Raw genomic sequence first — 25,895 nt, 5'->3', positions numbered from 1 at the left:
CTTTGTTGATCATGTGGGTGCAGATTTTTTTCCAATCATCAACTTTAGATTTTTCACATTAACAACAAAATTGATGCATTAAAATTCTCATAAATTGCCACGGTATTGTAAACAACCAAAATTTAATTTTTGTAAAAAAATCATCATTGTACCATCTTATTTTTATTCAAAAATCCAAAATAAATGTCCAAAAAAATACAGAAAGCAGAAACCAAACAGTAAACTGAAGGGGAGAACAGGCGCCAAATTAAAAATAGGAACCCAAACTGCAAACAGAAGGGGAGAACAGGCGTCAAAATCAATTCATCATTGGCGTCATAGATGAAAACAGCACACAGAAACAAAGTGCCATAAATACCAAAGTCATCTATCACATTAATTACACCTACAAGTTAAACAAAAATGGTTACAAACAAGAATATGTCCCCCAAACAAAAAACTCAAATAATGCAAAAATTATTGTGCAAATTAAACAAGAAGGGAAAACCGATGCTAGGTACAATTGATGAACTTGCAACAGAGTATGAAGAGGGTAGGAAAACAATCACGAGATTATGGAAAGAAGTTCAAAAGCAAAGGGAAAACAACAACACAGCCATCAACCTCGACAACAAGAGAGTTGGGAGACAAGCACCCAACAAAATTCAATTTGATGAGGAGAAGTTCATGTAACACCCCTGAATTTCTAACCCCTTAAACGAAACCAGAATCGTGAAGGAAGGGAGGAAATTCGGGTGTTACATAAAAAGAAAAGAGAACAATTATTAAATTAACCACTAAAGATTTATTTAAAAGGGGTGAGTAAGTGAAAATTTCGGCAGCATCTCGGTTAAAACTGAGGATGTGTCAAGAATATATATATATATATATAAATGATTAACATGATTAAAATAATCTAAGGCCTTTAACGCCCTTCAAAAAGAATATGCCACGACGGAATGAATGGAACAAAACTATAGACAACAGTATAGTATGGCAATAGCTAGTCTACTCATCTATCTAAACACCTCTATTTACTCATAATTCCTCTTTTCAAACTATTAATCTCTCCAGTATATTCAAAGGTAGTGGATCTTTTCTCTATTCATGGCATAGTGACACGGCTAAGGGCGTTATCAGCCATCCGGTGCCCATTGGCAAAGTATGAGCTCATGCCCCCTCCAGCTGACCCTCTCGGGTCCTACCTTCGGGAAAAACTAACACACTGGGGTACTAAACCAGTGAAGAGGCCACCATATTGGGGTTTGCAAGGCCCGCATGGTATCACCTCGGTCAAGGGGCGGTATCGGCCATCCGGCGCCCAATGACCCAAGCATGCTCATACCCCCCTTACGATGGTCCCGTCGAACCTCACCTAGGGGACTATTAAATCAACCGGACATAATCCAGTCGAGTCACGCCAATTAATCATACATCAAGGCTCAGTAAGTAAGAAATCACTTCGACACCACACACAACTACGGTGCGTTCTCTACTATTTATAAATTTGTTCTCATAGTTTCCTAATGTTTTCATTCTACTTGCCTATATTACTAGTATGACTATACGCTAGCATAATTCACTTTCTGGCGCTCTATAATTCTAATACGATGTATACAATCATGAAATATTGATAATACTTTGTAACGATAAACATGATAATAAATTACTGCGTGTACGTACCTGCGAGCGTCACTGCATGACCGCAAGTTACAAAAATCACCCAACTAAGGGTCTACTTTCCTCTTATAAACTGGGAACCTATACAAGTTAGGAATAGAACTTATAAGTTCTCTTAACTACTTTGTTATACCAGCTAGAAACCAAGTAACTACTATCATCCATTCACGACAAGTTTTCAATTACTTTTAGCACGTACGCATCTCATTCAACACCAAGCATCATCGTCAATTCAAAAATAACACAAGTTTTTCCATCGGCAAGGAATAAAAGGATTATGTCGACTGCTTCATTACATCAACTAACTTTGAGTTATGACGATTCACACTTAAGTCTCACAAGGTTACATATAACTCTACTATGACATGAGGACAATTCTTAAAGTGGTCAGATTGCAACATTCTTCGCTACATCCTCCAAAGTTAGAGAGACTACAATCGAGCATCACTACAAGCAACTTAACAACCTTTTACAATAAGTTGACATCATTCTCATGGCCTTACTAAGATTATGCATTATGACTTCAATAACAACCTAATAAGAATACTTGTAATTCACATCAATCAAACCATAACAACTAGCAGCTATTTATCCCAATTTAACAACTAAGATCACTTCCATAGTCACTACAATCACCACCATTACTAATTATCACAACAAAATCAATCAACTAAGTTTCAAACAACTTTTCAGGTTATTTAATCAATCATCACACCATCAAAATATAGGATAGACGTACATCATTTGTAATTTCATTTCTAAATTCAAACCCTAATTATTTCATATTCAAAGATAACATTATTTCTATTACCTATGATAAGATTAAACCAAACTAATACACAATCAACACACATCCCATAATTTCTAATCACACTTCAAACTTTAAATCATGAATATGTTCAATTCATCAATCAAACTCTTACCCACAAAAGAATTCAATGAAAAATAATATAAATTTCAACACTTTTCATCCACATTTCAAAAACCCAATTCATAAGTACATTCAAATTATCAATCCAATTCTCACCCATAACAAGATTCAATAACAATCATACAAATTTCAACACTTTCTTCACAAACTTTATAAATTTCAATTGAAACAAGAAGGAATCAAATAGGGGAAGAGGATAATGAACCTCGTGGAGGTGGCGCCAAAGCCCAGAACCGGCTGGAAAATAGGCCCAGCTCGGCTATTGCTGGTGGTGCGCACACGGTTGGTCCCTGACGTGCGGCTGTGCGCGTGGTGGAGGAAGAGAAGAAGAGGGTGGCTGCTGGGCTGCTGTGCGCGGGCCGCGGGAAGGGAATGGGATGCGAGGAGTGAGCAAGGAAGAAGGAGAAGGAAGAGAAAGAATGACGGCTCTTCTTGAGTGTTTAGGGTTTCACGGTTTTATACTCATTATTATTATTATTATTATTTATTTATTTATTTTATTTATATATATATATATATATATATATATATATATATATATATATATATATATATATATATATTTTCGATTTATTTTCTTACGAGTCCCAACTAAGAGACTCACCTTCGTGGGCTCACACATTTTAATAAAATAATCATTTTTGTTCGAACCTCTTTATTTAAGAAATCGTAACTATATTTTTAATATATATATATATATATATATATATATATATATATATATATATATATATATATATATATATATATATACATATATATATATATATATATATACATATATATATATATATATATATATACATATATATATATATATATACATATATATATATATATATACATATATATATATATATACATATATATATATATATATATATATATATATATATATATATATATATATATATATATATATATATATATATATATATATATATATATATATATAAGTTGACATTTAAATCCGTATATGAAGGAAATTTATTAAAACTAATTCGGAAATAATTAAATAATAATTGTAAAATCTTTAAAAACTATTTAAATAATTACGTCATTAAAATCTCGGGGTGTTACAGTTCAAGTCCATCAAATTTGAACTAAAAGGCACTCAACATTTAGTGGCAAAGCAAATGGAAGTATCACAGTCAACAGTGTGTAGGTGGAAGAAGGACATAGTAATTAGAAAGCATACAAATGCAATCATACCCACACTGAATGATAACAACAAACTACACAGGTTAAGTTTTGCACTATCTAAGTTGTAATATGATGAACACATTGATTCTTTCAAGTTTAAGCCACATACTAACATCGTTCATCTTGATGAAAAGCATCACTAGTGGAAAAAAACGTATCTGCTGCGTGTCATTTGCTGCGGTTTTTTATATACGCAGCAATAAATAGGAAAAAGAATTAAAAAAAAACCAATCAAATGCTGCGGTTTCTTCTTAGCCCGCAGCAAATAATCCAATCAAATGCTGCGGTTTCTTCCTAGCCCGTAGCATATAATCACTTGGCCACTTAAATGCTGCGGTTTTCTTATTGCCCGCAGCATTTAATACTTTCAAAAACGCGCCTTATAACGTACTCTTCTGTTTCATGCATTAAACATAATACGTTCATCTTCTTCAAAAAACCCGACCACAGTTTCAAAAAACCCTGTTCTTCATCATCTTAGTTCTTGCTCTTCTTCATCATTCTTGCTCTTAACGTTATACCCATCTTCACGCTGCTACTGTTTTCATAAAACCCACACGAAGAATTTTCATAAAACACTCTAACGGCTGCTACTGTTTCATCTTCTTCTTCACGCTGCTACTTCTTGGTTCATAAACCCACGGCATATTTGTTACTTCTTTTCACTCGAAAAACCCATTGAAACCACGACATTTTCTTGTTTCCTGCTACTTCTTATTCATAAACCCACGACTGTAACTGTTCATAAATTCGAAATTTCAGACTTTGGTCTTGTTCATCTTCAAAACCCACGAAATTAAGGTATTTTTTCTCTTTTTAATTTGTTAAGCATTTAAGTTTTGCAAGATATTCATGAAAACACTTGAAAATTAGGGCAACTGTTTGTATACTAATTTTGTTTCTCTGTTTTTCGTTGTAGATAACATAACCCACAAAATCAAGTTTATTATATTTATTTTACTAATTTGCAAGTTCATATCTTTATTGTTTAACATGTAAATTAGTAATTTAGTGCTAAAGATATCATTTTATTTGTGAATTTTACATTATTCAAGTTTATGTTATTAGTTTGTTAAATATTTGTGTAATTTGTTAAAAATGTGAGTAGAATTAGAATATGATTTTATTTACAATGTAGTGCTTAATATTGAAGTATGAAGTATAGAATTAGAATATGAAGTATGTATATTTAGGGTTAAATAGATTTGGTAGAAATAAGTATATATTTTTAGGGTTAAATATATTTGTTATAACTAAGTATATATGTTAAAAGTTGTGTATTAATTTTGTTTTGAATTAATTAAATCACACTAATTAGGATGAAAAAAGATCGTTCTTGGATGTATGGAAGCATTGAATCGTCAGAATTTATTAATGGCGTATTAGAATTTTGTAGTATTGCAGCTGAACATCAAGTTAGGACGGGGGGAGTTGGTTTTTATTGCCCATGTGTCACTTGTGGCAATGTATCAAAGGTAGATAGTGTTGATATCCTTACGGAGCACATACTTCGACGTGGGTTTAGGCCTCATATCATGTTTGGGTTTGGCATGGTGAGGAAGCAGTTTACTAATAGAAAAGTGTTGTTGAGGACGTCAATAATGTGGCTAATGTCAATGAGGATGTAGTAGATCATGTTGATGGGTATGATCAGACAGATGAAGAGAATGTCGATGAGGATGTGGATCGTGTTGATGAGATGATGGAGGGAGTTGAGAATGAGTTAGGAAAACGTCCTCGTGTTTTTGACTTGTTGACTGAGGTTTGTTTTGCATGAAACTTTGCACACAACATTATTTGGTATATATTATTGTGTTGAAGTGGTTAGAATTGTAAATCATAGTTATATTCTTATGTTCTAATATATTTCTATTCATACACTTTCAGGTACTGATATACAATGTATCTTTTCAGAGACGAAATTGTCCCGAGATTGAGACCTCGGATAATGAGCAACATAGTCATGACACTGAAGAGGACCAAATTGTGAAATACGAGCGTATGGCTGAAGACACTCCACCACTTAACAATAATTATGACACTGAAGACGCCCCACCAATGGATGCTCCCACTACTAGTATAAGAAAAAGAAAAGGGCGAGGTCCTACGAAAAACCTCAAAGTCACAAAACCTATGCATTTGGAATACAATGTATTGGGTCAACCCTGTGGAAAATGGCGTAGGCAATATCGAAAACAAGTGGGCCTATATATCCGCAAGATTTCCATATTGTACGCATGGAACGAGGTTCCGGAGGGTTTGAAGAACTCTCAATGGAATGATATTGTGGTAAGCAACTTTACTATTTTTATTCATTTAGTTTCATTTTAAAATTAATTTAATTGACACTAATAAATATAGTTTTTTTTTGTAGAATCTTTTTCACATCGAGAGCGATGAGGAGAAGAAGAATGCGTTTCTTTCAGCTGTTGCTAAAAGATTCAGAGATTTCAAATTCAAGCTAGTAACTGGCTGGATCACGAAGAAGCGTGCCCCTACGACCAAAAAGGTCAAAACGGGAAACAAAGGTGGAGAGCAAGCACCTTCGAAGATGCCCTACGAAATATGGGGTCACATATCAAAGAAGGAATGGGAATTTTTTGTTGCCAAAAGAACAACTCCAATTGAAGTTGTAAGTATTCCATATTATATTATAGCTTTTAATTTGAATTTACTTTTTTTGATTCAATCATAAAACTAATATATGACATTCGATTTCCATTGATTAATTAGGAAAAGCGCGGTAAAGCTTCTGAATCAGCAAGCAAAAGGAAGTTTTACCATCGCTTGGGCCCAAAAACGTACGATGAGGTCCGAAAAGAGTGGGTGGATGCGGGTTTATACCCTAATCAAAGTCCAGCCACGCCCTCATCTACGACTACCTTCACATCCGTGAATACTGTTGCTGGAGATCGGGTGCGGGATTGGTATTGCGGACTTCATTCCCGAGATGCAAGTGGTAAATTTACAATCACTGATCCGGGAACGAAGAAGGTTGCTGATACTGTGGTGAGTTTTGAAATTATTAAGTATATTCTTGATTTGTTTTGTATTTTTTGGCTTTGATTTACTTATACTAATTGTTATATATGTCACTTTTTATTTGAACAGATGGGCTGGAAGGAAAAAGAAGCTACGGGGGAGTTCACCCTAAGAGGCAATGTTGACGCATTGCATATGGTCTTAGGGAAAAGACGCATTGCAACGCGTTTTAATATTTTATTATGATGCTTATTATACTAAACGACACAATTTTCAGAAGGCGACTCCTTGTTCTCTTTTGCTGCCTCAGTTAGGTGTTGCTAGTGATGGCGACTTAACTGAGGTTGCATATGGTGTGGCCCAGCCAGGGCCAAACAGTGCATTTGATGCCTGTACAAGTGGCCACATCAGTGTGACCGTGGAAACTATTCTAAAGGGGTTTGAAGATTTCTCACTCCCGGTTCCAATGCCAGAATGGAGCTTTGAGAAACTATCAGACGCCCTAGGTAGTTTCGTCACATGGCCATATGCTTGGGTCCGATTCACTAACATGGTAATAATCATTTATACCTTATTTATTTTTATTTTTTTAATTTCATGCATACACTAATTTAATTGTATAAATTGAAATAGCTAAAGAGTCCAAAGGGATCTAGGAGAGAGATCGATTCCTCATCAAAGGTGTCGACTGGGTCAAAGTCGATGGCAATCACTCCAATTTTGACTGATGCGGAGCTAAAAGATCTCTCTCAAGATTGCAAATGGTTGCACACTTGTGCATCTCGCATAAGTGAAGAGGACCCAATCATTCTAAACCTGCAAAAAGGAACAATTCTGCTTTGTAGAGAGCCAATTTGTAATTATTGGTCCTATTGACATTGGGCAATTTTTGAGAGGAGAGATATTGAACGTAGCTCATATCCATGTCTACATGAGGTGATGTTCATTATCTTACAAGTTAGGCATTGTTGTTTAATTGTTTTAATAACCGAATTACTGACAAAATTTTCTTATTCGTGAGTTTAGTGCGGCTTACGAGGAGCTAAATTCTTGCGAACCTCCAATAAAAATTGGATGGTTTTGTCCTGAGTCGATTTCTGGTAGTAAAAGTGTAAATGATCCAGATGACGTCAAAGCATACATTGAGACTTCTTTGACTAATTTCCTTGCATCTAAACACACGTTCATTCTGGCTCCATATGTGAAAAAGTAAGTTTTATTTTTGAAATTGAACTTATCTTTTGATTTTTAAGTTCACATAATCTCTAATTTGTTGATTTTAAATTTGTGTTTCTAGTTTGCATTGGATACTTTTGGTCATTTTTCCTTTCACGAACATTGTGCACGTCTTCGACTCATTACAAAAACCTCAAAGCCTGCCTCGCAAAACAAAATTCAAAGCGTTGTTGAATGCGTATGTAATATTAATTATTTTACCAATTTGATTTAATTAAGTGTTATATATATATAAACAGTATTACTTTTCCCATTCGTTTCAGCACAATGAAGAAAGTGCGTGGACAAATGGGATCTATATCCAGAGCCACATTTTCGAAATGGACATCAGTAAAGGTACACAATGCAACACTATTCGATTTTATGGGTTTTAAGCTTTTTTTGGACTTTCGCGCATAAAGTAACTCAAACTTGGTTTGTTTTGCACGAAACTTGGCACACAACACTATTTGGTATATATTATTGTGTTGAAGTGGTTAGAATTGAAAATCATAGTCATATGCTAGAAATTACGTGTTAAGTTGTGGTTTTAAGGGTTTTTAAGCGTTTTTGGCACTTTTGCGCATAAATTAGCTCAAGCTTGGTTTGTTTTGCACGAAACATGGCACACAACACTATTTGGTCTATATTATTGTGTTGAAGTGGTTAGAATTGAAAATCTTAGTCATATGCTAGAAATTACGTGTTAAGTTGCGATTTTATGGGTTTTTAAGTGTTTTTGGCACTTTCGCGCATAAACTAGCTCAAATTTGGTTTGTTTTGCACGAAACTTGGCACCCAACAATTTGGTATATATTATTGTGTTGAAGTGGTAAGAATTGAAAATCATAGTCATATGCTAGAAATTACGTGTTAAGTTGCGATTTTAAGGGTTTTTAAGCGTTTTTGGCACTTTCGCGCATAAAGTAGCTCAAACTTGGTTTGTTTTGCACGAAACTTGGCACACAACACTATTTGGTATATATTATTGTGTTGAAGTGGTTAGAATTGAAAATCATAGTCATATGCTAGATATTACGTGTTAAGTTGCGATTTTAAGGGTTTTTAAGCGTTTTTGGCACTTTTGCGCATAAAGTAGCTCAAACTTGGTTTGTTTTGCACAAAACTTGGCACACAACACTATTTGCTATATATTATTGTGTTGAAGTGGTTAGAATTGAAAATCATAGTCATATGCTAGAAATTACGTGTTAAGTTGCGATTTTAAGGGTTTTTAAGTGTTTTTGGCACTTTCGCGCATAAAGTAGCTCAAACTTGGTTTGTTTTGCACGAAAGTTGGTACACAACACTATTTGGTATATATTATTGTGTTGAAGTGGTTAGAATTAAAAATCATAGTCATTTGCTAGAAATTACGTGTTAAGTTGCGGTTTTAAGGGTTTTTAAGCGTTTTTGGCACTTTTGCGCATAAAGTAGCTCAAACTTGGTTTTTTTGCACGAAACTTGGCACACAACAATATTTGGTATATGTTATTGTGTTGAAGTGGTTAGAATTGTAAATCATAGTCATGTGCTAGAAATTACGTGTTAAGTTGCGATTTTATGGGTTTTTAAGCGTTTTTGGCACTTTTGCGCATAAAGTAGCTCAAACTTGGTTTGTTTTGCACGAAACATGGCACACAACACTATTTGGTATATATTATTGTGTTGAAGTGTTTATAATTGAAAATCATAGTCATATGCTAGAAATTACGTGTTAAGTTGCGGTTTTAAGGGTTTTTAAGCGTTTTTGGCACTTTTGCGCATAAAGTAACTCAAACTTGATTTGTTTTGCACGAAACTTGGCACACAACACTATTTGGTATATATTATTGTGTTGAAGTGGTTAGAATTGAAAATCATAGTCATATGCTAGAAATTACGTGTTAAGTTGCGATTTTAAGGGTTTTTAAGCGTTTTTGGCACTTTTGCGCATAAAGTTACTCAAACTTGGTTTGTTTTGTACGAAACTTAGTACACAACACTATTTGGTATATATTATTGTGTTGAAGTGGTTAGAATTGAAAATCATAGTCATATGCTAGAAATTACGTGTTAAGTTGCGATTTTATGAATTTTAAAGTTTTTTTGGCACTTTCGCGCATAAAGTAGCTCAAACTTGGTTTGTTTTGCACGAAACTTGGCACACAAAACTATTTGGTATATATTATTGTGTTGAAGTGGTTAGAATTGTAAATCATAGTCATATGTTAGAAATTACGTGTTAAGTTTTGATTTTATGTGTTTTTAAGCTTTTTTGGCACTTTCGCGCATAAAGTAGCTCAAACTTGGTTTGTTTTGCACGTAATTTGGCACACAACACTATTTGGTATATATTATTGTGTTGAATTGGTTAGTATTGAAAATCATAGTCATATGTTAGAAATTACGTGTTAAGTTGAGATTTTATGGGTTTTTAAGCTTTTTTAACACTAATATCTATTTTCTCTTAGTGCTTTCGACAATCTTCTAATTCCGTTTATTATACGTGGACGATATCTTAAAATTCGTGAAGGAGGTTGGAGTCGAAAACAACCGTAAGTATTTGTTACGTTCTTAAATTATAATCTATATATTTACTATTATTGGTAAAATCTAATGTTTATGTATCTTTTAATTTTATATTATATTATAGGTTTTATACGGCATTTTAAGGGAAATACGACCTTTGAGAAATGGAGAAATGCGCGAATTAAAAGACAAGATTGTCGCGTATCTTGCTAATTTTTTTTCTTGGTAAATTGTAATTAGTTTAGATTTTTAGGACTTTAATGTATATATGTACGTACATATTATTATATTATATATACGATCGAGAGTTTATTATTACAAAGAGATTATTGGTGATTATTGGTGATTATTTGTGATTATCATTGGATTATTGGATTAATCATTATTTATTACATTGTACATTATTATTGGATTATTATTAGTACTAAACGAAAAAAGAAAAAACATTTATAATGTATGCTGCGGGCCGCCATAAAACTGCAGCATATAGTTTAAGACTATATGCTGCGGTTTTATGGAGGCCCGCAGCATATAGTCTTAAACTATGTGCTGCGGTTTTTTTTGTGGCCCGCAGCATATAGTGCACTTTTCTGCTGCGGTTTAAAACCGCAATATTTAAAATAGGATATCTGCTGCTATCACTAATGCTTGGGGCCAAAACCGCAGCATATTATGGCCAAAAAACCGCAGCAAATGAGGTTTTTTCCACTAATGCATTTTATCTAACTCGGGAATCACAGACTTACTACCTAGCACCAGGTGAAGTAGAACTACATAGGGAATGTCAGTCCAAAAGATTCATCCCAAAAATAATGTTCATGTGTGCTGTTGCAAATCCAATTTTTTTAACTAATGGTGATGTGTTTTTTGACGTTAAGTTAAGGATATGGCCTTTTATTATTCAAGAGCCTGCCAAAAGGAGCTCAAAGAATAGAAAGAGGGGGGAATTGGAGACCAAACCAATACAATTAATAACCAAAGAGCACATGAGATCAATAATCATCACTAATGTCCTACCCACCATAAGAACTAAGTGGCCACACGGAATGTCAAAGCACATTTTTATTCAACAGGATAATGTAAAGCCTCACATAGCACACAATGACAATGAGTTTATGGAGGAGGCACTGAAAGATGATTTTTTTACAACTTGTACAACAACCACCAAATTCTCTTGACATGAATGTACTAGACCTAGGTTTTTTTAGGTTAATTCAGGCTTTGCAATATCAGAAAGCAGCTTACAATGTACCACAATTACTGAGTGCTGTGAATAATGCATTTGCCAATTTAAGTCCACAATGTTTAAGATTTGTGTTCATAACACTACAAGCATGCATGATTGAGACCATGAAAAGGCAAGGGGTATTGACTATCATATCCCACATATGAACAAAACCAAAATTGCTAGGGAGGGGACATTGTCTGACTCTCTAAGTGTGGACAAACAATTAGTGGTTGAATCTCTTCAACATTTATTCACAAGAATCAGTTCAGAGATAATGAATCAATTGGTGGACATGATAGGGTTATCAAGGAGGTCTAAAAGAAGGCCAAAACAATGAACAACATATCCAACAGCAAGACAACATCACCGTCACAGCAAGCCAAAACAATGAACAACAGATCCAACAGCAAGACAACATCACCATCACAGCAAGCCAAAACAATGATCAACAGATCCACCAGCAAGACAACATCACCATCACAGCAAGCCAAAACAATGATCAACAGATCCACTAGCAAGACAACATCACCATCACAGCAAACCAAAACAATGAACAACAGAACCAACAACAAGATTGAGGCACAACAGCAAGTACACCAGTAGTTAAGAATCATTTTGGGAGCAACAACAATGAACAAAACATCCAACAAATAAAACGAAGACCTATTTTGGGAAGAACAGAACAGGAAGCACAAACATGAACAACAACCTCAGTCAACATAATTTTGGGAAGAACAGAACAGCAACCTAAAACCCAACACAACAGCTTGAACAACAAGAACGAACACCAACCACTTACCATGTGAAGCTTAAAAATCATGCATTTTTTGGACAATTTTTTGAGATCTTGAAAATGGAATGTTTCAGATCTAAACAACAAGTATAAAAATTTTGATGTTGTTTAAAATGAAACATTTATTTGTACTCATGCTTACATTAATGAAAAAAGTGGTTGTTTTTACAAAACTCTCAGAATGTTGTCATTTTTAGTGTGAAATCATTGAGCAAAAAACGAACGTGATTGCGCTTGAAGTTTAGGAAAACAATCCAAATCCCTATTTTTTGTTCGTTTTTTTAGTGGCAAAAACAGTTGCTCTAACTTGAAGATCATTGAGCAACTGAAAATAATGCATCGAAAAACCCTAAAACACAAAAATCATCATCAGCCAGAACACAACCACAGGAACAAAAACATACTCGAAAATTGTCTAAGTTTGTCAAGCCAATCTTCATCCTCACAATCAGTGTTAGAGAAAACAACATCAATAGAAAAATACTCACGATCACGATAAAGATCAGCCTCAGGAGTGTAAATGGTTTCACCTTCAGAGTCTAGTTCTCTACCCCACTTTGGATCTGTCTCAATTGAAGAGCATTCATTCTCATATGAGTCAAAAAACTCATCATCATAATACTTAGGGTTTGATAGAGGCGATTTGGGGATTTTGAGAGGGGAAACATCAGGGGAGTTAAGGCTCTTTAGAGATAAGTTAATGGCGGATTTAGGGTTTTTGAGAGGAGAGGTTGTTGGAGATTTAGGGTTTTCCATGAACACAGCTAATAGTGAATAACGCAAGAGAGAGAAGTAAGAGAAAAACAACAACCAAAAAACACGAAGAAGAAACCAGAAATCCAAATCTAGGGTTTGAAGAACAATGGAGGAAAAGTTGAGAGTGAAGACAACGAAGAACAGAAAGGGAAAGGGGAATAGACGAGTGGGGTGGGTAACTTAGGGTTTAAATTGGAGGGAGGGATTAATTTGTGTTTAGATTAGGATTGTGTAATTGATTGTTTAGGAAAAAAAGAGAGTAAATTAGGTGAGTTTAATAAGGGTATAAAAGTAAATAAGATAAGTGAAGTAAGGGTATAAGGTTAAAAATTGCATACCAATAATGGAAATGAGAAATTTAGGGTGACTTGACCCTAAATGAAAATGAGACAGTGAGGCTGAATAGAAAGGAGTATCATATAGGAAAAAAAAAATTAATCTCAAATCATATCAAATGAGTAGAGATGTTTATGGACGAAGTTTGGGTGGATAGCGGAGACCAAACTTGCTAAAAGCCTACACGCGGGCTTAAGGTTTCGAGAGCCCTTTTGCTTTAAGGGGTTTACTTTATTTGCCACCTCATTCGTTCTCTTTCTTAGCGGGTGGAACCGCGTTCACATTGATTTTTGATTTTATAATTAAGTATATAACTATATTTTAAGGTTCTTATGGTTAGACTATATCACAAAGTTCATAATTCATAGTCCAAAGTAAAATGTAACAACAATTACAATCATTTTATTTTAGATACAAAAACTAATAATATTTTAAACACAACTTGTGTGAGACTACCTTACCACCAACTAATATAATTATTAGTTTATAAGTTCCTTGTTTTAAAGTTACGTAAATTAAAAAACAATCTCTCATGAGAATAACTCTATTTCAAATAAGAATTATCTAGCACATTAAGAACGTTACCTAAATCAAAATTATCATGAAAAATGGTTACAAATGGGGCTTTGAAAAATTAGAAGTGAAAAGTGCAAAAACTTCTTTTAATATTACTCTTACGAAACTTAAAAAATATTACTTCTAAATCCTAAATCCTAATACATTAACCTTAAATTTTAAATATATATAAAAAACTAAGTTGGTAGATAGACTTATTCTCGAGTAATTTTTTTATGATTACCTGCTTATTAATCTTAAATGAACGAGCTTGATTCGCCATACGTTGAACACTTTAAAAACTTATTATCCAATGTCACCTATTTTTAACACAAATTGTCATGATTAACCGTCTTTTAAAGAGACTATTTCAATAGAGCCAGCTCATTAGATTTTTTAAACATACAAAAATTAAAAATATAGTGCAATTGTACGCTTACTCAATAGGGTTTTAAGATACCTCAAGTAGTTATTTAGGATTTGTCAAGTAGGGGTTTACATTATATTAAGTAGGTGTTTTAAACATGTTGAAGTTGTCATATGTGCTGTAGATGTTTAGGTTATTTGTTGTAGGTATTTTTGTTATGTGTTATAGGTGTTTAAGTTATTGCTGTATGTATTTATTTTATTCTTATGTTATGTGTTGTAGGTGTTTAACTTATTTGGTATAGGAGTTTATGTTATGTGATGTAAGTGTTTATATGTCTACTTCAGTATACATAAAACTTACTAAAAATTATAGTAGATATTTTGTAAAATACGCACGCATTGTAAGTATTTTAATAAATGGGCTAAATTTTAGGAGTCGTTTTTAAAAAGACGATCTTTCAAAAAGATGGGCTTGATAGGTAGCCCTTAGAACGAGCGACAAGGAGATGATATAATCGTGCAGTTTAGGTTAGGTAGCGAATGGGTTTTAACCTAAGCTACACTCAAACCCTGAACAACATAAATAAATAAAGTCAGGAACACTAAAACATTGTTATCACACCCTTCAGAGGAGAAAGAGTAACCGCCGACTAATCTCTTCTCCTCCCCTTCAATTTCTTCATCGAATTCTAAAATGAGCGACAACAACAACCCTAATAACAACAAAGATCAATTAGATATGTCTGATCTTTCCGATAATCTACCTGCTGCCGCCGCTGGTTTTTTTCTCTCCCTTTTTTCATTTTTGTTTATTTTTGTTCACCGAGTTTTGATTTTTTGGGTTTTTTGGTGGTTTTGTTCGTAGCTTTGAGTGCGGAAGATAGGGCTGGCCTTGTTAATGCGCTTAAGGTATTATTTTTCTTATTTTGGATTTTTTTTTCAATTTTTGGGAGTATTTTTGTGAAATTAGGGTTTATGCTGGTTTTGTTTTATTTGATTGTAATTTTTGGGGTTTTGGTTATTGTTAAAATTCTTCTTGCAGAATAAGTTGCAGCATTTGGCTGGAGAACATTCTGATGTACTTGAATCTTTGACTCCTAATGTTAGAAAGCGCGTAGAAGCACTCCGACAAATTCAGGTTTTATACCCTCTTTTTTAGATGATCATGTATGTTTTTTATGGGTGCTTATTTATATGAATTCCATGTTATTATGCTTAATTTGACAACCAATCGCTCAAACTTATGGTCATAGATGTATTGGAATAGTTTTTCCCTATCAGTCAGTGTTTAGTTGTAATTTTTTAGTTCAAATTATACTTCAAAATTCTGGAAATAGATGAGTGGTTTTGTGTGGAAAGTTTGATCCTTTAAGTGATAAAAATATGTGCGATTTGGATAGTCAATGACTTATAAATAATCTGGGCATATGCAGGAAAGTTTTTTTTGGTACACAAGGTAAACTTATAGGCTTAATTTTTATGTGTCTCGGAGCTTCTAATCGCCAACTATTTAGCTTTACTTGGTCTCATCATCTTCTTCGCCGTTTGAGTTTGTTTGATTTGATTATTGGATCTGGACGCTGTCTAAACTATTTTATATGTGTTAAATATTGGGCATCAGTTAATCTCGTGGTTGCCATGTACTTTTTGACACTTTATCGGTGAATGATTGGGATGGTTGTTGGCAGTATATCTTGATACCATTTATAGAATCCATGGACATGGATCTTTTTTGGTTGATGAAATTGGCTAATTGTTATCATCCCATAAAGTCACTCATGTAGCAACCAGCAATCTAGAATTGGTAGGTAAGACTTGTACTACTGTTGATTAATTCTGCTATGCGCATATCTTTGAGGGCCATACGGCACATTCCACTTACAGCAGGAGAATGGCTCCAGATTTTTTTTGTGATGCAAATGACTACTGTTTCATTCATGGCTTCAAGCCTTCAACTGTCCGGTTCTTTATTTATTAAACCTTTTTGTGGTTGAATAGTGAGAGTTCTTGAATAAGCTTTCATTTCCATTTATGGCTTCAACTTTCCCATCTGGCTATCTCATTTCCATTTTTGAATAAGCTTTCATTTGTCAATGATATGGAGTATTTGGAATTAGATCTCTTTGTAAGGGAATGACGGATCCCTTATATGTTTGCATTTGAAGAAGTTTTAATGGAATGTCACTTATTTATTTAGCCTTTCAATTATCTGGATTGTGATGGCCTTTGATGCCATCGTTGATTGATTTGGATTGGATTGAATGAGTTTCAAGTGTTTTTGCGCCATGTTCTGTGGATATGCTCGCCGCAGTTTCTTCTTTCTTGAGCAAATTTATCTTACTTTGTAGCTTCAAGACACTTTTACTAATATAAATTGTATACAGAGTCAACACGATGAACTCGAGGCTAAATTTTTTGAGGAACGAGCTGCACTTGAAGCTAAATATCAAAAGCTTTATGAACCACTTTACTCAAAGGTACTAGTTTCCTGATTTCTGATTTAGAAGAATCAACTTCAATTTAAAGAATGCAATGGAGTTTTGAATGGTTATGATTTATAGAACTCTAGAGATGGCGAAAAAGCATTTAGTATCATTTTAATATAGTACTCCCTCCATATCACTTCTATTTGGTCTATTTCACAATAAGTGTCCCATTTTTCTATTTAGAAAGTGATTTGTAGTTCATATATGTTCGTGTCATACAAGATTTTCCAATTTTGATTTTTATCCACCAACCTGTATTTTCTAACAATTTGTGCAAAAGTAAATTGAACATTTATATATGGAGAGGGTATTAAATTAGGGATTATGACAAAATCATGCGTAAATGAATGACATAAATGTTCAGTTAATGCTCATTCATTCCGCTTTGTCTCCTTGATACTCCAGAGATATGATATTGTTAATGGAGTTGTCGAAGTTGAAGGAGTTACAAATGAAGCCATGGTTGAGGAAGGAGAAGAAAAAGCACCTGAAGGTAATATAAAGTTATATTAAATGTACAGAAAAACTGCAGTTCTGCAAATGTTTGTATCAGTGGAACTAATTTCCCTTTTCTTGTACTTGGTTCAGAGAAAGGTGTACCGAACTTTTGGCTCACAGCTATGAAGACTAATGAAATATTGGTTGATGAAGTGAGTACTTATGCTTAGTATTGTTAAAATCCTTTCCCTACACTTGCTCAGTGTCCTTGAATAATATGGATGGAAGGGGAAATATGATAATCCTTTTGATTCCAGATTACAGAGCGGGATGAGGGAGCACTCAAATATCTCAAAGATATCAAGTGGGCCAGGATTGATGAGCCAAAAGGATTCAAGCTAGAGTTCTTCTTTGATACAAATCCTTATTTTAAAAACGCAGTTCTCACTAAAACCTATCACATGATTGACGAGGATGAGCCTATACTTGAGAAGGCAATAGGGTATGCTGCTGTGTTGATTTAGTCCTGATCTTTCAGTTGCTGCATCTGCTCTGTATGATTTATATTATGTTTTGTTTCTGTTTAGAACGGAGATTGAATGGCTTCCAGGAAAGTGTTTGACACAGAAGATCCTGAAAAAGAAGCCTAAAAAGGGATCAAAAAATTCCAAACCTATCACTAAGACTGAAAACTGTGAAAGTTTTTTCAACTTTTTCAATCCACCTCAGGTTCCTGATGATGAGGATGATATCGACGAGGAGGCAGTAAGTTTATTTTTTAGTGCAGTGAATTTGTATTTGTTTCAATCCCACATATACTACTTGTGATGTGTGATGATCACTAATTTGAGTTATTGACAGGCGGAGGAGCTTCAGAATCTGATGGAGCAAGACTACGAGATTGGGTTAGTCCTAATATTGTTCTTAATGAATGATGACGGTGTTATCTTCTCTTGCGCATTCGTGCTTCAAAATCATTATCATTGTTCATGTTGCTTGTTTATTACTCACCTTAAAACATGTTTGATCATGATCCAGATCCACCATTCGAGACAAAATCATTCCTCATGCTGTATCATGGTTCACCGGAGAGGCAGTTCAGGGGGAGGAGTTTGATGATATCGATGACGACGATGATGATGATGGAGATGAAGAGGACGATGATGAGGACGAAGACGAGGATGAAGATGATGAGGATGAAGATGATGATGATGAGGAGGAGGAGGAGGCTGAGGTGATCAAGTCCAAGAAGAAGGTATGCTGCAAATGATCCAATTTTTTTGTTCTTACGTTCATACTTTAAATGAACCATACTTGGTTTTGATTTCTGATTGTGAATTATCTATTACCTTTTGCAGATATCATCATTTAAGGTAAATTATAACAATCTTTACTTCTATACTTACTTTCAATCATTTATATTTTAAATATGTGTAAATTGTTTCGTAAAAAACAATGTGTAAATTGTAAACTGTGTTTAATCTACAGAAGGGTGGAAAAGCACGACCTGCAGGTGAACACCCTCCAGAATGCAAGCAACAATAGTTGGTTGTGTACTGGCCGGAGAAAATGGAAGCCCAAAAGCGTGTTTTACATGATGGTACCGTATCGGAGGTTATCCCTCAAGAGTTTTGTTGGTGTCAAAAATCCTTGTGTTATTGTTTAATTCATTTGTCTTCCCTTTTCCCTTTCTCATGGAGGATTTGTAATTGTGCTTGGATTTATGGGTGTGTTCTACTTGCTATGTCTTTGAAACCGAAGTTTTGTGGTTTGTTTATATAATATTTATATATTTATTTATCCTTTCCCGCCGTATTTCATATACATTGTGCAAGTCAAATAAAAATTGTATTATCTAGTAATTGTACTTGACTTGAGTATACTTGTCAAATAAAAATATTATTTATTTTGATTTTAAGGTTGGTGTACACTAAGATAGGTGCTTTATAACTTAAGATCTCGAGTTCTAATTTTCATCGTTCCAACTTTTTTTATTTTTGTCTCTTCATTTGGATAAAAGATTTAGGATGGAAAAGAGATGAAGGGATAGAGAAGAGAAAGGAAAGGGAAAAGTTATGAGGAGGATTTTCCTTGTCAGTATTGGAGGGAAGGAGGAAGGGATAAAAGAGGGTTTTGGAGGAAAGGAAAAAAATTGATAGAATCTTTTACTATATGTCTTTCTCCTTTTGGGGATATGTTGTTATCAAATAAATTTAAGGGAGTAAATTTCTTCGAATATTTCCTTTCTAATCTCTTCTCTCTAAAATTGGTATTAAAAAAAAAGAAAATTATTTTTTTTCTTTCAAAGACTTTGTAATACATAATCGACACTCTGATAAGTTTCTTGTTAATCCACCTTATTCTAAAAGTAAAGTTGATCGAAGAATACTTCTTCGTCTCTTTAAATTTTCTACTTTACGCAAATCATCAAAGTGAAAGCTCTCTAATATTGCATAACAAATTTAAAGTGTAATCTCTCTAATATTGCATAACAAATTCAAAAAGACAAAACGAGAACGAACGAAGAAAAGAACTCTACTCCAACATCTTGATCAAAGAAGCCGTCACAATAGAAACTCCTTGTAGCATTGGTGTCCAACCCATAATCCGCTCTGGAACTTTACCATCCGGGAAACCCATCATACAAATCTCGGCTTCAATACTAGCATCCTTCATGGCTTTTTCTCCAAACTTTAGGACCCCTTGCTTAACTGCTCTTTCAGCTAAATTTACACTTGTTTCTACCACAGTCTTATAAACCCATATACATTCTTGTAGGGCTGGAATTATATCCGGGTCTGAAGACTCCCTGCTTAATTCCTTAACATATTTAAGAGAATTCGAGAACCCGACGTTAACGACATCTATCATGATCAAAATTAAGCCTTCGATGGTTTCGGTTTCAGATGATCGATCGAATTACAGATTTGTACAGTTTTGAGTCGAATGATTGATTGCACGTAGCGGTCACAAGGTCGTACTCGTCGGTAATCATACGACCTTGTGACAAAATTATGGATAGTGTAAACGTAGTGAATAGGAGACAAAGTAAAAGGTTGTTTAGAGTTGTCATGATATGTTTGTTTTGGTGTCCAAGGATTAGAAGGTAATGATCAATTTGTAATTGGCTTATATAGGTGAAAATTTATTTTAAGGGTACTTATTATTTATAGAAGATTGAATTGTTGATGTTTATAAATTAATGGTTCGGTCATTCTTTGAAGAATATGTCTTTTCATAAGAGAAGGTGGCTTTGAAGTTATGTGAAGTGAATGATATGTATATCAACTTAATGTATAATACTTTTAAGTGACACCTTGAGTTTTGACAAGGCAGATGGATTTGAAGAGATTTTATTTACTCAAATATTTCTTTGTCGTGTTGAGTTTGCTATTCAACGTGAAAAAATAGAAATGGATAGGTTTTTGTCGATAATTTGAGTTATATTTTCATGTTTTTGATGTCCGAAGGTAGGATCTTGATTTTTTTTGACTGTTTTTGTTATATGACCTATAATCAGTCTAAACCTAATTAAGTTTAGATTTTCTGGGTCTTTTATTGATTAATAAACTCTATTCTCTTTCGCCCGTGAATATAGCACATTGATAGTGAACCACGTTAAAATTTTATGTTATTTATTGTTTTCTATTTATCTTTAGTGTGTTTATCCTAGCATTAAGTGTTCACAAATTCTTGCGAGAGATAGTCTATTTGAGATACCATTTCTAATTGGACCAATCTATTATATATTTTTTGAAATACTGTAAGTAGGTATTAAAAATAATGTAAGCAGACATTTAAGATATTGTAAGTAGGCATTAAGGATATGATAAGTAGACATTGAAAATAATATAAGTACGAATTAAAAATACACTACGTAAGTAAGTTTTAATGGGTTGGACGGCTGGGCCTAAAAGACATCTTTTAAAAAGACAGTTTTTTAAGAGACTAGCTAAATATTTATTGTTATTCCCAATTCTAGTATAGGAGAGAGAAAAAAACTGATTGATTTGTTGATTTTTGAGGGCTGAAAAAGAGAATTTATTTTATAGTACATCCCTTCCATAATGAAATACATAATAAACGTCAAAAACATAAAACAAAAAAAGTAAATAACATTAGAAATTATAAGTAGAATAAAAAAGTTAATTTCTTTAAATAAGAGTATAAGTAGAATAATGTTCTTAAAATCTATTAATTACTGAAATAAAATAATTTTAAATTTCTTTCTGCACTACTATAATAATGACAGTTAAAATTGTCACATATTAACAATGACGTTTAAAAGTGTCAATAGCCGTCAACATTTTCAAATCACACTTAAATTTGTTTATGCTATGTTTGGGAATTGGGAACGATGATTTTATTTGTAAATTTGGAATTGATTAAAATTTATTGTTTGGTAAATTAAAAATTTTCAGATTTGGATTTGGATCAAATTCCGCCATTATTTTTTAAGTAGTTAAAGTGAGAATTTGAGAATGACAAACCAAATTTTGTCATTCTCAAATTCTCCATTTATAATTTCATAATTAAAATCCATAATTTGAAATGAAATAGTTGTTCCCAAACACTACATAATATAATTATATTATATTTTTAGTATATACTTTTTGCGTTTCAAATTACTTGTAATATTAGGACTTTTATACTATTTATTCATCCTATTAATTTATGTTTAATTTTTAATGTATAAGTTAAAACATAGTCGATTAGGATCTTATTGGATTCGTCAGAAGGATTATTAATATCTACTTTTTATAATTTTTATTATATAAAATTAAAAATATTAAGAATCAAACTAATGCATTGAAGTACATAAAAATCAAACATTGCAAGTAATTTAAAACGGAAGTAGTATATCATGATTCTGTATACATAAATATATATTAATATTAATTTATTGACAACGGTATTGACAATTGTTTTATTTATAGGCCTTTTTATCTTTCCATGTAGCTACGTCTCCGTATCTTTCTCGAGCCGGAGGACTCTTTTGGCCCCGCTCTCCTCTACGGATATGAGTTGCCGCTGTCCTTTCCTCCCAAGACCTTGTCTATAGTTTTTTTTCTATAAGCGGGATATACTCGATTTAATGATGATGGTGGTATTGACAATTGTTGTGACGTCAGATACGGTGAGATAAATGGTGAAGTTGGTTAGTAATAATTTAGCTGATGACTCGTTTGATTGCAATTATTTTTATGGGTATTTATAATGGTCAGACATTAATTTCATTGTTAATTTTCAAGAAATTAAAAAATATTAGATATTTATCCGTGCAATGCACGGTATTCAAAAGTTTTATTATAACAAATTTATAATATATTTTTAACCAATGTTGCTAAATTACATAAAAAGGGTTAAAGTTATACACGTGATTAAATAATAGCTACACATGTATATATACATGGAGTACTATATTAAGTAACTCCACAAATTTAAATGTAAAATATTAAATTGCAAAAGTTTACTATCCACAAATATATATATATATATATATATATATATATATATATATATATATATATTATTTAATTATTATACTAATAATACAATAATTATAAAAGTAAATAAAGACGATCATTGTATTTGGTATATGAACTTGATCAAAAAATAATAACAAAAATGCACCAGCACAAAAGATATAAAATGATTAAAAAAAAAGATTAACTAATTATTAAAATAATATCAATCAAAAACCTTAAAGAACATTATCGTTCATTTTCTTGGATAATAATTCATTCAATTCTGGGCCATTGTCTTATATGATTTTGTGAAATTTTTTTATGATCACTTTTAATTTGTATTTTATTTTTAATTTAAATGTTAAAATATAGTAAAATGAGAATGTAACTTTTATTAATATTAATTTTTAATAGTTTCTTAATTGCATGCAATTAGAAATATATAGAATTGAATTAGTACATTCAATAGAGATGAACATATTCCTTCAAAAATTAATTCTTTGCGACTTCCTCACAGTAGAGATGAATATAATAAGGTTGCTTTAAGAACAACATCATCTTTATCGTATGGGAGATCCTACATCAAAAAGATTATTGCCTCAATCAACTACACATTAATTCAAAGACTAAGAATATATTTTATCTTATTTAATTTCATAAAATGAATTTCGATGTTAAAAAAAATGCAATTTCAAGATCGCATTCGAATTCTTACATCTGCATTCCAAATATCATAAATATAATAAAAAGTACCCTTAAAAACAAATAAATATAAATATAATAACCAAACCCATCATTCATTTATTTCATATAAACACCAAACCCAAAATTTAGTATCCTATAAATTCATTAAACTTTTTCTCTGAATAGAAATGACATAAAGTTCGACAATATTTTTGAAATGAAATTGAGATGTAATCTGATATATTGTGGGAAATAGATATTGTGGGAAATAGATGTTCTTGATCTTCTTGTCTTGGAATTTGATAATATATATAGTAGAGTTTGAATATGATGGAGGTAACCAAGAGGTTGTTATTTAAATTTTGTAGAAATAGCCACATATTATTAATTTAATAATAATACTTTTAAACTTTAATAATAAGTTAATAACTACATTTAATGAATACCATAGAATTCTAAGTCTGAAAAGTTAATCAAGGGTCATAATAGTCATCAAAATATTGAAGTTCTATTATATATGAAGATGAAAAGACTTTCATTTATAGATAGAATAAATTCAGCATTAATGATAATGACAGTGAAATGAGCAAAACAAGAAATGAGCATCAAAACACTCTTTGATAGTGTGACATGTGGACAAGGTTTTCCTGTATTATAATATGTATATTATTGCTTGGTTGGTGCTACGAATCTTAAATTAACATAAGAGTTTGTAATTACCTAGAGGGTACCATAGGTAATTGAATTCCTATAGGTTGTAGGAATTAACTTTCCTTGAAACTTTAAATTCATATGTTAACCATACACAATTATCTTATGAGATGACAAAACTAGATTCATACTCTTTACCTTTAAAACTATATATTGATAGATCTTATCGTGATCAGATGCGCCCCATATAAAAATTGAATAGCTCAACTAATACAAATTATTAGCATATAGAATCATTTTGAGGTCATCTCACTAGAGATGATAACTCATAAAAAATACCAACCCAAATGATAAAAACAACAACAATCTTATATGAGAACGTCTCATCATGAAACAAGTCCATATAATTAACATATTTTACTAATTGATCACTTCAAATTTATAAATAATCACTTTGATGTTATTAATGGCGATTACTATAAAACAATATATGTACATTGGGCCAACTTAATAGCAATAGTTTAAGCCCGTGAAACCGTCTCATCTAAGATCTGAGAATTTGTGTAAAGCCACTATTCTAAGGTCTTAATCAAGGAAGCAGTCACATTAGAAAGCTGATGGAGGATCCAGGTCCGACCCGTGATCCATCTCAGAACCTTACGTTTTGGAAATGCCATCTTGCACGCTTGGGCTTCATTACCCGCATCCACCATAGCTTCTTCTCCAAACTTTGGATCCCCTTCCTTTATTGCTCTCTCTGCTACATCTATAAGTGTATCTACCACCACCCTATAGACCCGTATACACTCCTGAAGAACCCGGGTCTCTGCGGGGTCATGAGTCTTCCGGTTCCGGGTCAAGTCATCCTCCACATATCGAAGTGACTTCAAGAAACGGTTTTTTGCTACGTCTAACATGATGAGGGTTAGGGCTTCTGCGTCATTGGCTTTTGAGATCCGTGGATCTGACCCGAGTGCAGCTTGGCAGAGTACCGGGTCTGGTGTTTGTTTGCACGTGGCTGTCACGAGGTTGTTGGTGGTTGTTTGGGAGTTGGCAATAGCAATGGTTGTGGTGACAATGAAAAGGATGAAATTTTTGATACTTCTCATGATTATTGTTAAAAGCCCTATGGTTTGAATTTATGGTATTTTTGTTTACCTTTTTATGGAAATTTTTGAGGCAAAAAAATGATGGGGTTGGCTCTTTTATAGAGGGATTGTATTTACATTTTACGGTCAATTTGGTTGTTCAAACTAAAGGATCATAATAGGAATGATTTGTAGGATAAATATTTATGAAATGTATCATATTATTCCTATTGAACTGAAACTTTGATCATGAAAAAAAAATTATTCATAATTTTTCACTAATAATGCATTAGAATGAATTTTGCAAAAAAATATGAGATGATTGGAGGGGAACAAGTTCGACCATTTAACTTGTCAAGAGATTTTTCTATCAAAATTACTCCAATTTTTCATTATCATTTTCATTAATTAATACCTACTAATTAACAAAAGGGCCGTTAGAGTTTTAGAGGGTGTTTAAAAATTAATTATGATTAAAATAATGCGATTTAATTTGAAAATAATCCGTATATAATGATTAATGAGGTTGAGAATATATTTAC

At 32.8% G+C, this 25,895-nt stretch overlaps 3 protein-coding genes across 3 annotated transcripts; 1 reads left to right on the top strand and 2 right to left on the bottom strand.

Moving 5' to 3' along the window:
• The first annotated feature begins 15,093 nt into the window (after nt 1–15,093).
• Nucleotides 15,094–19,264, top strand: LOC130827918 (nucleosome assembly protein 1;4-like). Its single transcript, XM_057693820.1, has 12 exons — nt 15,094–15,317; nt 15,404–15,447; nt 15,581–15,676; nt 16,923–17,015; nt 17,430–17,517; nt 17,613–17,674; nt 17,780–17,964; nt 18,050–18,227; nt 18,324–18,367; nt 18,501–18,717; nt 18,821–18,835; nt 18,951–19,264. The coding sequence occupies exons 1-12, from the start codon at nt 15,233–15,235 to the stop codon at nt 19,005–19,007; spliced, it is 1,164 nt and encodes a 387-aa protein (XP_057549803.1). The 5' UTR covers nt 15,094–15,232; the 3' UTR covers nt 19,008–19,264.
• Nucleotides 19,265–19,997: 733 nt separating this feature from the next.
• LOC130826665 (cell wall / vacuolar inhibitor of fructosidase 1-like) lies at nt 19,998–20,333 on the bottom strand. The gene has a single exon (XM_057692234.1). It carries the CDS (start codon nt 20,331–20,333, stop codon nt 19,998–20,000), a length of 336 nt encoding a protein of 111 aa, XP_057548217.1.
• Nucleotides 20,334–24,837: 4,504 nt separating this feature from the next.
• Nucleotides 24,838–25,418, bottom strand: LOC130827916 (cell wall / vacuolar inhibitor of fructosidase 1-like). The gene has a single exon (XM_057693819.1). The coding sequence runs from the start codon at nt 25,372–25,374 to the stop codon at nt 24,838–24,840; it is 537 nt and encodes a 178-aa protein (XP_057549802.1). The 5' UTR covers nt 25,375–25,418.
• Between the last annotated feature and the right edge of the window lie 477 nt (nt 25,419–25,895).

This window comes from Amaranthus tricolor, chromosome 11, assembly GCF_026212465.1.
Source record: "Amaranthus tricolor cultivar Red isolate AtriRed21 chromosome 11, ASM2621246v1, whole genome shotgun sequence".
NCBI lineage: Eukaryota > Viridiplantae > Streptophyta > Magnoliopsida > Caryophyllales > Amaranthaceae > Amaranthus > Amaranthus tricolor.
This window is presented reverse-complemented; position numbering and strand designations above follow the sequence as displayed.

What these genes read in the sequence shown, in the direction of transcription:
- LOC130827918 (XM_057693820.1), top strand. Translation starts at nt 15,233, where the DNA reads ATGAGCGACAACAACAACCCTAATAACAACAAAGATCAATTAGATATG. An exon ending in TCTACCTGCTGCCGCCGCTG is followed by an intron (nt 15,318 to 15,403) that starts GTTTTTTTCTCT and finishes TTTTGTTCGTAG; the next exon opens with CTTTGAGTGCGGAAGATAGG. An exon ending in ATGAAATATTGGTTGATGAA is followed by an intron (nt 17,675 to 17,779) that starts GTGAGTACTTAT and finishes TTTTGATTCCAG; the next exon opens with ATTACAGAGCGGGATGAGGG.
- LOC130826665 (XM_057692234.1), bottom strand. Translation starts at nt 20,333, where the DNA reads ATGATAGATGTCGTTAACGTCGGGTTCTCGAATTCTCTTAAATATGTT.
- LOC130827916 (XM_057693819.1), bottom strand. Translation starts at nt 25,374, where the DNA reads ATGAGAAGTATCAAAAATTTCATCCTTTTCATTGTCACCACAACCATT.